General features: G+C 40.4%; 1 protein-coding gene across 5 annotated transcripts in view; it reads right to left on the reverse strand.

Moving 5' to 3' along the window:
• The window catches only part of LRRC56 (leucine rich repeat containing 56), a 38,459-nt gene extending 27,167 nt beyond the window's left edge, over positions 1 to 11,292 (reverse strand). Inside the window, exons 1-3 of one of the 5 annotated variants that reach the window (XM_082192298.1) lie at positions 11,090 to 11,291; positions 7,190 to 7,356; positions 3,473 to 3,642 (exon numbers count right to left, since the gene is read on the reverse strand). In XM_082192298.1, coding sequence (XP_082048424.1) covers positions 3,473 to 3,642; positions 7,190 to 7,220 — 201 coding nt within the window. In that variant the 5' untranslated portion in view covers positions 7,221 to 7,356; positions 11,090 to 11,291. Of the gene's footprint in view, positions 1 to 3,472; positions 3,643 to 7,189; positions 7,357 to 11,067 lie in introns of those variants that run through there. The other 4 variants (XM_082192299.1, XM_082192300.1, XM_082192301.1 and 1 more) reach the window with 4 other exon arrangements.
• Positions 11,293 to 12,054: the final 762 nt, after the last annotated feature.

The raw sequence follows: 12,054 nt of genomic DNA on the forward strand, positions 1-12,054 counted from the left end.
TGTCATGCAATACAATAGTTTCAACAGGGAACAAAATTCTCCCCCTCACATCACCTTTCTATAAAACTTCAACAACTGTCTGAAATGTTTTTGAACTTGTTCATTCTATTTGTGGCCTCCCTGTCAAATGCATTTACCTCAACTTTGAAAAGTAATCATCTGCCAAGAAAAAAGGAAGTAATTCTGTCTTAAAAATATAAGATAGAACCCACTAACTTTAGTTTTCTCTGTGAAAAACAGTAGTTAAGTGCATATCCCCAGATGCCATCATATCTATTATTCAGAGAAAAGCATTTCTTCTATCATCTGTTTGCATATGCATATATGTGCACATCCCAGTCCTAAAAAATAAATGACCACAATTTATGAAAATCAGCAATCCGGGTACTAAAAGTTAGTCACTGAACAAAATATAATTTACAATTATATAAATTGAAACACCACATTCTCAATTATTCGTACTAATAAATCAGATAATAATGGAAAGTAAATGAGGGTAGGCGCACTGACATGGCTCCATGGAAAAGGACAGGAAGCTATGCAGAGCAAAAAAATCCTAAGCACTAGAAGACTTTATTAAGTCTTCAGAATAACCAACACTTTTTCAAGCTTATTTCATAGAATCGTAGAGTCATTCTACAACCATGAGGACTAGAAACTTGCTTTTTACTACAAACTTATACACTGTCCAGCACTAGCTGTTGTAGTACGATACTGACCGTATGCTCAATGCATGATTCATACTGGACTCATCTTCTGTTTTCAGAGAGGCAGAAAAAGATATAAATGCATAAGGATATGCACAAGGAAATACACTCACTGCAGTAATAAATATGCTGAGCAAACTGGTTTGAAACTGTCTATACACTACCACACCCAAGAGTAAGTAGAATATGGGCCTAAAGTTTTGAAAGAGGAAAGGAAAAGTCAGGCACGCACAGCTTCAATTTTAAAATATTGTCTTCTTTCTGAAAGGCTAACAGAGTCTTCTCCCAGCTATAAAAAATGCTAAGACTGTGTAAGTGTGTTGGTGAGAAAATGATTTCCTGCTACTGTTCCATTAAAGAGTTCTAAACACTAAAAAAGACATAATGGAAATTTGTTTCTAATCAATTAGTTGAACAGCAGTGCTATTTTTAAACTTGAAAAAGCAAAAGGAAGTTAACAGTATGGAAGCAGCTGCTTCAACCTGAGCAACAAGAGGTCAAATAATAGTTACATTAGACTTGTTATTAAAGCGTGCTGCAAACATAGTTAGCGTTTCCTTGGCAATATTGTATATCTATACTGTATTTTAAAAAACAGGAAGCAACTGCTCCAACAATGCCCACTCAAAACTTTCAGGCCAAATGAAAGTCCCCAATAGGCAAAAAAGAATGCAACTGTCAAAGATAAGTACTGCATTACAAAAATCTTGACACATGAAAACTTGAAGAGTTTGAGTTGGTGCTGAAACCAGATTAGTTATTTTCAGTGCTTTTTTTCTAAAAAAAAAAATGTTCAGGGGTACTCTCATTTTCCTACTCATATTGAAATACTTCCCCTCAATGAGGCCAAACTTAGATTCACAAAATGTTTAGGTGTATGCGTACCCCTGCACATCCCTAGAAAAAAAGCACTGGTTATTTTATTTTATTTATAGTATTTCTTATTCACGCTTCACCATAACATCCCATGGCAGGCCACAAGAATATATTATACAACTATAAACACAGATAAAACTGTTGGCGCTATAAAACAAGCAAGACCATTCTAAATGGAACAGAACAATATACATTCAACAAAACGACATGCCTTAACTGTCAAAGACCAGGGTAAAGAGGTGTGTCTTCAGCATAGGGCAAAAGCTGTACAATGAAGGGGCTGTTCACACCCCTGTGGGTGGGAGTTTCACAGTTTAGGGACTGCCACAGAGAAAGCTCCCTCCTGAGCTGCCATTCCCTACACTTCTGAGGAAGGTGGAACTACCACGAGAACCCCAAAGAAGGTCAGCAGGGATGGAAACAGGCCCCAAATATTTGAAGGGCTAAATTGTTTAGGACTGAAGCCTCACGAGACATGCGTCTTACTGGGTTGTTTCATTTCAGACTGCAGATAGGGGATCAAACTAATTTTACTAGCTCTGTATGTAAAATGAGATGCTTTTGGTTTTTTTAATGTGGGAGAACATTAAACATTTCATCTCCCATCCCTGCAACAGTGAGATCAGATTGGACATTTGCTAATCTGTTACAGCTTTCAGAGAATGTTGATCAGGGCAAGGACATCCTGATGGTTTTACACCCTACACTTTCCAAATAAAATGCTTTCACTCTAAAAGCAATTGCTGTTTTGATAAAGATGTCAACCCTCCTACGCCTTTGCTTCTATTACATCTCTTAGTGAAATTTCACTTGATAGTCTGCTTCTCGCTGACAGAGGCATGGCGTCTGAAGGGAAAAGTCTATGCACTGAAATCCCCAAATTTCTTTTAAAATCAAAGTTTCCCTTCCTTCAGCTGCCACACAGAAAGAAAAGGAAATGGCCCACAAGCAGCCTTGCTGAAGCTCCTTTCCCACAGAAAGCCCTGTCTACCATTGCATGTCGCTGCCTGTTTTCCATCATCTTCATCCCATCAAAATGGAGCCTGTTGTCTAGCTATCCCCCTGCCAGCAGATGTCAGCCATTTCCAGTGCACCCCAGGCCTTTCCCAGCCCTTAATTAGTAACCGAGTAAATAATGCATGCTGCAACATAAAAACTGCATAGTCACAAGGGCATAGTCACAGACTCATACCCTTTCCTACAGCACAATTATTTTACCAACACAAAACGTTATTCAAATATTAACAAAATAGGAAAGGTTATCTCCTTTGCATAACACACAGGAAGCAGTGTTTTACATTGGCTCTTCTGTGGACAATGAAAGGTGGATGAAGGGATGCTTCAGGTCAGCGGTAGGTCTCAGGAGCAGTCCATGCAGTTATTGCTTTTAAAGCTATCAGGTAGCAACAAGCAAACCTCAAAGAGTGTGAGTGAGATGCTGGGCAAACTGCACTGACATTCAAGGTTGACAATACCATGCTAGAGGAAGCCCACTAGCATAACAAACTGAACGATTTGTATGTGCCAAATGTATGACCCATATACTGAGGCAGCTCTCTGCCTCTCTTATTCAGGGATGTTAATCATATTTGTGATGTTAGAATATAGACTGTTTTAATCCTTTTGCTATTAAACAGAAATAAGGTTACTGTAAAATAGGACCCTTTAATCCTTCTCTGTAGGATCTAATTCATACTCGTGTTGGTCATATTTGTTTATGGAAGTGCCTGAGAGGTAGCCAGGAGTACCAAAAGCATCTTTCAGTAGTCCAATTTGACTGGAAGTCCATCAGATATGCCACAGTAATACAATGTATATCAGCAAGCCTAATTTGATTGTTTCCATTCCAGAGTTCTCATTCCAGATGCATTAAATTAGTATCTACTTACCAGTTTGTTGGGGGAAAGATATTCATTCACAAGTAGTTCTTCATCATCATCTTTAATTGATGGGCTGGGATTCAGGAGACCTTGCCGACCCAAATCTGTGACCCGAACTGTAGCAGAACCTGGTCTTGAGACTCGGCCTAATTTCCAGTTTAGGTCCATCCCAGAATGTCCTAAGCATTAACCACAGGAAGAGAAACTTGTTTGGTTTCAGCACTTACTTTTTACATTCTTAAGTCAAAGTCAGTCTGATGCATCTAGATGGTGTGGTGTTAAAATTGCAATGACATTGAAAACAGGTATAAAATGTTCCACCTATACACCCTGAATTTCACATTTCATTACATATATGTAACTGTGATACATTACTGTTTCTGGGCAAAAAAATAAAAAAACCATTCAATCCCCACTGTTCCTTTTAGATTATATTCACCCACAAATGCTTAGTCATTCCAAGAACCAATAACAAACAAAGCTGTCAATTAATAACCATAAAAGACTATAAAACAACTATGAAAGAGTGATATTCAACCCAGAAATAAAAGTAGCACTAAAAACTTTACTTGTTTAGAGAAAAATGAAAGAAATTCAACTACTGTAGTTCATTTATTTAAAAAGTAAAGGGTTTATACAGCCTCATCATGGGAACCCTGAAATTACATAACAATGTGAAAACATGTGAAAGAAGAACTCTGCTGGATCAGCTCCATCTAGTCCAGCATAAGATTTTTACAGTGTTCAAACAGATGCCTATAGGAAGGCGACAAGCAGCAGCTGAGTACAGTAGCAACTCTCTCCACTTGTGATTCCCAGCAACTGGTATACAGACAAATAGTAGAACACAGTCCTCATGCTTAGTATTAATTGAGAGCCCCATCCTTCATGAATTTGTCAAATTCTCTTTAAAGTCATCCAAGTTCACTCTGTCTTGTAAGAAAAATTCCAAAGTTTAACTCTGCACTGTATAAACTGCATGCTCTGAATCTCCCAACATCAGTTTTGTTGGAAGACCCTGCATTCTAGTATAACGATACCCACTTCTTGCAAACCATGTATAAATCGGACACATCTTTAATGTGTCCTCCCTTGCTTGCAGTGTTTGAAATTTCCATGGTTCCAGGCACATTTTGCGACACGGAATTTCATTAGCGTGAGCAGTTTCTGAGCTTGGTGCAGTACTGCGCCTAAGATTTTAGATTAAAACTGCAGAGTGGAGGGAAAAGAGGACCTTATTCTGCCTCCCCACTTCCAGCTACTCTCTGAAGACTGGAGAAGAGCCCCTCTTAAGAATATTAGGGGGGTGGGCAGGGGAAGGACTAGACCATGTGGAAAATGAACATAATATTTTAGCTGCAGTTCATTCATTTTCAGCTTTGTATTCATTATTTAAAAAATGCGCCTAGACATTCTGTTGTTGTGCCCATAACCTAGGTTTAAGGTGCCATTTAGCTCCTAGTTTTCATATTTCAGTTTCTAACACTGCCGCATACTAGGCTGACATTTTCATCAGAAATTCAAGTGCTCTTTCCAGGTCAATCACCAGTTACCACAAATTCAAACCCACAGGGTCATAAATTGAACTGCCCTGAGACCTCCTGGTATAGGCCATAAATTTAATAAATAATAAATATATAAATTATGAATGGGAGCAAGATCTTGTCATTCTACCTCCTGATGGGTGAAAAAGCACTGAATTTATTTAAATTGGGAGAAGTTGTAAAATAATCCTATATAACCAAATGCAATGGTGGGAATGCATAAATCACTAGATGGTGCGCCTAAAGAGTTAATCAACACATGAGAAATAAAATGATTTATTTCACTGCTACCAAATACTACAGTTGCTGTGCAAAATGCTTTCTTATCTCTGAAACATGTATTAGAGCAACACTTACTTATGGTTTGACAAGAAAATCAATTCGTGGTTTAATATCTGAAGTTACGCTCCTGATTTTATACTTCCCAATATTGATCTGTTACTTGTAATTGCTTTACAACTGAATTAGCAAGCAGAACAACATTTTCATGCCCGGCTCCATATGTGTAAAACGCAATAAAATTAACAGTGGAGCAATTAAAAGATAGCCCAAATTAGAATCTTTTTGTGTAGCAAAACCGCTGCACAAAAGGACCACACCCATGGTAGCTTTATAGAGAGACCACTTCCCCCTTTTCAGTGCAACTAGATTGCAGGCAAGAAGAGAAACATTTCAAGTGCCTAATGACCTGAGCTTCTCAGTGGCCAAAAAAGATCTTTCTGTCATAGACTGTAACACAACAGTAGAACCTTGAAACGAGTAACAGGGTTCAGTGAGAGCAATTAGTAGAGTTACCGAACTGTAAAGTGGCAGAGAAGAGATTTACATACTGTTATTGAAAACTGCTAAACTAGTATAGTGCCACAGATTCATTGTTAAATCTGTATCAATTTATGGAAGTGGCTTGGGCAGGGCGGAGATAGTGGTGTCCTCCATCCGGTGGCAGCAGTATTGTGCTCATTGAAATGTGGCTGGGGTGAAGTGGTGACAGCAAAGATGGAGGACTTCCAGGTTGGCAGCTGCAGTTTCAAATGAGTGTGTGCACCTGCTGGCCTGCAACCACCTTGGAGCACTCCTAATATGCCATCTCACCACCTTCCTGTCCCAATGAGTGCTGTGCGACTGGAAGCATGCCGCCACCCACTGTGAATATGCAATTCAATATTTTATTATATATTGGGTTTTCAATTTCAATGTAGGAGAGGCTGAGCATCAAAAGCAAACAATTGCTCATTCAACGTAGATTTTTAGGGGATATTTACAGAGACCTTTTGCAGGTGCCATAGGAAATACAGGTGGGCACACAAGTGTCTGTAAGCTCAGGAGAGTTGATATAGAATCACAGAATCATAGAATTGTTGGAAGAGGCCACAGAGGTCATCTAGTCGCTTGTACTCTATGGTATAACTTGCTTTTTATGTTTCTTCTTTGTTATAGTATTACAAAAATATCATTTAGTTGTTATAGAAATCTCAATATAAGGTATTCAAAAATAAATAAATAAATAAATAAACAAATAAATAAATAAATAGAGAACAGCAGTTAAAATAGCATCATAAAATTATACCAGCAACAGCAAGCTAAAAACATCAGCAGAGGCTCTAACCACAACAAAGCCAAATGGAATACGATAAAAGCCTACTTAAAAGCTGGCAAAGAACAGGTCTCTGTAATACGTCTATTCCATAGTTTAGGCACAACGGAAAAGGCCACTCTCTTGTTCTCTGCCAGTTCTACTTCCACAGGCCAAGGGAAGACAAGGAGAGTCTGAGAACCTGAGCGCTTGGCTTGAGCTGGTTCATACAGGCAGAGGTGGTTGCTGAGATATGCTGTTCTCAGGTCACTTAGAGCAGTGTTCCCCAACCTTGGGCCTCCAGCTGTTTTTGGACCACAACTCCCATCATCCCTCGCTAGCAAGACCAGTGGTCAAGGATGATGGGAATTGTAGTCCAAAAACAGCTGGAGGCCCAAGGTTGGGGAACACTGACTTAGAGGCTTTGCAGGACAAAGGCAATACGATGAATTGAGCCCAGAAACAAACTGAAAGTGGAACAGACTTGGCCTAATATGATCCATCCTGCTGACCCCTGGCACAAATCTGGCCACAATGTTCTCAGCCAATTGAAGTTTCCAATATTATCTTCAAGAGCAGCCCACACATAAGTGCGTTTTAGTGACTAACCTGGAAGTAACTGGAGTGTTGCACTTGTCATCAACTACAAGATTCTACAAATGAAGCATGTGAAGGAGTGTAACGGATGTAGCACTGTCCAGCAAGCAGGTCAGTTTGCAAGCACTCTTTCCATTTTCAGTACAAAGATGTTTTCTCTCTCTCTCTGGTGTTAATCTCTGGAAAAAAGCAATTTATAATTGTATCTGTTCAACTATCAATCCAATTACCACCACCACCACCCCTGCACCTCAGAGTATCATGGCAACTGCCAAATTTGGACATTCAAGAAATTATTGCTCTAAATGCTTTTACACCTGAAGCTGTTTTTAAAAACACACACATTGATTTCCAAAGTAATACTGTAGAACAATATATTTCAACAACTTTCCCCCTTCCTCTTCCCTTCCTGAAGAAGCTTGAAGCACATTTAAATAAATAATTTGACCACTTGATAATATAACACCCATTCTGACACATATTTCTATTAACAATCAAACTTATCCTTTCTACATTTCAGCTCCAAAATATAACTTTGATGAAAATCTTGGTACAGTGTCTAAATTAATCAATAGACTTTGCTGCAGCCCACACTCTCAGGCAATAGCAGTTGTTTAAGCACTACTAAAGAAAAAGTAAGAAAATCTATGCAAGCTATAGACTGTATATAGGGTTTGGCTCCTCAGGAAGCTGTGAATGCCATTTTAAGTGTAATTTAGCAAAAAGTGCCCTGTAGATAACCTCTTCTGGAAAAAAAATATTTCCACAGCTGAGATTTACTATGATGTCACCAGCAAACTGCTATTACACCAATCAGTCCCTAATGTTAAAAACTATTTTTGCCCATATTTATGTATCAGGCTGCATTCTATACAATCTAATCCTGAAATTGTCAGAACTGTTATTTGAATACAATTCTAAAAGGTAAGGGAAAACAAAGGTAGGGAGGGCATTTACATTATGAATATCATAATGAACTGTTTCACAAGCTGGCCCATTACTGAATATATATATATTTGCTGATGGCAGATGTCCTTCCTGGCTTACTCCCATCTTCATGGTCAAGGTGGGCAACCTGCAGACCACATTTTATGCAGCCCCAATGCTTCCTTAAACTGCCTCATTCTTCCATCACATCAGAGGTATTTCCTCTCCATTCCTTTCCTCCTTATTTTTCCTGACTTTTAAGTGCCCCACCTTCTATTATGTCATTTCAGAACACAGGATAGTTTTTTATAGATAATTGATGAGTTTTTTTATTTTTTAAAAAAAACTTTTCATGGTTGCTTGGTGTCCAGAAAAGAAGTTTTCCCCACCTCACTATCAAATATCAAATTACTATGCTTCTGAATACACTCACACACACCAGAATCACAAAGGAATTTTTTCACTTGCTTTCCAGAACATTAGCTATATTGGTCTGTTGTACTAAATAAAAAAAAATCCTCTGCATATTTATTTAAGAATAATCCCATCAAACACAGTGGGGCTTACTTCTGAGTATACCTGTAAAGTATTAGGAATTTTTATTTTGAGGTAGTCAGTGAAAATTGAAACAGGGTGGTCTTTATTCTGAATGAATGTCCATCATAAGTACCAGTAATTCTGGCTCTGCCCACTCCCAGCAGTCCAAGGGAATGTGGCCCTTGACAGAAAAAAGGTTGCCCATCTGTTTTAGGAGCAGTGAGGAGGAATGCCAGGGTGAGAGAGAACAGAAGGTTGGAGAAGGTGGAGGGAGAAAAAGACTAATTGAAACTCTCTCCTGAGGGTTCCCCTCCCTCGATTAGGCTGTAATCCTATGTACATTTACCTGGGAATGAGCCCCTTAATAGACACTTTCAATAAACATTCACAAAAGAGGGCTGTTAGGGTTTGTTTTTGGCAGGGTAACTCAGTCAACTAGATCAGAAAATCCAAACCCAACTTTAAAATTTGCAGAGGAAGCAGCAAAGTATTTTACATATTGCTTTACTACATGGAAAGTACTTCACATACATTATTATCATCCTTGGCACCTAAATTGTATGGCTTTTGTTGCATGCTGAAGAGGCACCTCTTTACCCTGGCCTTTGACATCTAATATATTTGTTTTAGGACCCACCCCATCCCTCTGGAGGCTGCCACATCCCATCCTATGTTGCTTGAGAGTGTCTCCTAGCCCATCAGTGAGGCATTCAAGGGGCACAGTTGGTTGCAGAGGGGCAGTGCCACAGTGGGGACAGGAAATTTCCTTTTGCAAACTTCAGGTAACGTACATTAGAATCTAAGGCCAAGTCAGTCTGCAAAACATGTATGTTTAAATGCCATTATGCATTTTGCAACTTTTTCTGTTGCATTTTAGAAACAAGAAATAAAATGGTATGAGGACTAGTTTGTATAAATAATATGAAGGCAGTCGCCTCATCAGTAATGATTTGTCCAGAATTTCCTGAATTGCATTTACCTCCAGTTATTTCTTCTTGCTGTTCATAATGGCAATGTCACCAATATGATGGCAAGTATTTATGTTAAATATGCTTTGGGCTTCACACACAAAGCTGCTTTTTCTATCACAAGTGCTATGGTTTCTGTCTGTCTTTATCCGTTCTCTATCATTATTATTCTATTTCCATTTATTTGTTATCCATTCAATCTTCTCTAAGCAAATCCACTGGTTTTATTAGTTATTACTGTTTATCTTCCTGATAAGTTTTTCCTGCAATAAATAAAAGAGGCAAATGCTGAAAGACAGATACATCTATGTACAAAGGGACAGACAGCTCTGAAGGTACATCAGAAACACACACCAAACATTATTAAGTTATTCAAAACATATTTAGCCACTGGCATCTAATACAATTTCCCAAAAGTAAACCTATGGGTTTTTGATCACTCAGGCTAACTGATGCCAAATCTGAAGTCAAAAAGGACTGTCTTTACAGAGTATGTTTGCTAGTGACCCCAAGGAAGGATGTTTGTGCTTGCCCTACTTTTACAGCATGGCTTGCTTGCTTGCTTGAGCCATAGAATCATAGAATTGTAGAGTTGGAAGGGACTCTGAGGGTCATCAAGTCCAACCCCAAGCAATGCAGGAATCTCAACTAGATCATACATGACAAATGGTATCCAACCTCTGCTTTAAAAGGAAGGTGAGAGTCCATCACCTCTTGTGGAAGTCTATTCCACTGTCAAACAGATCTTGCTGTCAGAAAGTTCTTCCTGATGTAGCTATATGAACTGCAAGCATATTTCAACTCCATCACTAACAAGAAGTCAACAATAACTTGCTTATTTGGAAGCAAGCCTTATCATATGCAACATCCTTACTAAAAAGTATGCACACTTAAGATTCCACCTGAATCCACTTGGAATTAAACCACTGCACTAAGCTATTTTCTCCTGTTCTGGAGGCTAGGACCCAAAGCAATGGATTCAAGTTACAAAAAATGACATCCCCACCTGGATAGCTCGGTCGGTAGAGCATGAGACTCTTAATCTCAGGGTTAGGGGTTTGAACCCCACGTTGGACAAAAAGATTCCTGTATTGCAGGGGGCTGGACTAGATGACCCTTGTGGTCCCTTCCAGCTCTATGATTCGATCTAAACATTCTAGGCAAGCGATGAAAGGATTCTAGCCATGCAGTGATTTCCTTTGCATGTTTACTCAGAAGGAAACCCCGCTGTGTTCAATGCGGTTGCTCCCCAACAAGCATGCTAGCAGAGGACCCCCCCCCAAAAAATAAGCATGACTACTCGGCCCCAGTAAGGATGCTCGCTGCGAATATGCAGAGTACATGTCCCTTATCAAGTCTTAGGGGCAAAGCTTCCAGGTAATATTGAAACCAAGAGTTGTTAAAACAGTGCAGGGGGCGGCGGCACCTTCATCCTGTCCCTTCCCGCCTCTCACCCACCAGGGTGGAGTCTCTCGCCTACCGGCTTCTTGTCTCCTCGGGCTGCAAAAAGGTGGCGCCCTCCCCTTTCCCTTACCCCCAGAGTAAGAGGAGCAAAGAAAGAGAAGGGGCTGCTCTCGCCAAAAAAAAAGCCCCAGCGAAGAAGAAGAGCAGCCTTGGGTTCCCTCCGTCCCCGGGCCCGCGCTGCCTCCTCAGGTACTTCCAGGGATTCGCGTGAGTAACAGGGCCTCGGGTTGCCCCGGCAACGGCTCGATTTGAATACGCGCATTACATAGTCATGAGCACGGCGGGCCCCGGAGCCAGTCACCGCCTCGGTGCCGGATTGGTGGCAAGAAGCGGCTGCGGCGGCGCTTTGCGCGTGAGGGGAGGAGGAGCTGCGGAGAAGGTCTGGAGGAGGATGGCTATGGGTAGGTCACGTCTGAAGCGTGTTCCCTCGGAAGAAAGTTGCGCTGGTGCAACCGGGATAGTCCTGGTCCGGATAAGTGTGCAGTCGGGTTGCAAGCTTTAAATCCGAGGGGTTGTGTTATTTGTCCTTTTTCTCTAGGAAGATCTTTCCTGCGGGCTACGAAAAGCTGATCAAGAATCTGCTGTATGGAAACTGCATGATTGAGTCGAATAGGTGGGCAGTTTGGGTGCTGGGAAGAGGGAGCTGTACGTTGCTTGAAGGAAATGAATGGTCTAATATGAGAGTCTGTAAAATGCGGCAACGGAAAACCCCCACAGGCTTGTAGGAGTGCCTTTTTCCTCAATAGCAGTTGCTATCCTGGTACACGTGCTCCAGATGTGTGGTCGTGCGTGTAAGGTTGTACTTACACTTCAGATCAAATGCACAAGCCTAAATTTACAGCCTGGAAGGTTGTACTATTATTTTCTCTCCACATATACCTACCGGGAAGCCATTCTCTATGCAACATCCATTCCCTAGCATGCATTGAAGCAAGCTAGGGTATGTGTGGTTGTTCACACATACATAAATGGGTGCCTGCA

Source organism: Podarcis vaucheri, assembly GCF_965113315.1.
Source record: "Podarcis vaucheri genome assembly, chromosome: 1".
Classification (NCBI taxonomy): Eukaryota; Metazoa; Chordata; class Lepidosauria; order Squamata; family Lacertidae; genus Podarcis; species Podarcis vaucheri.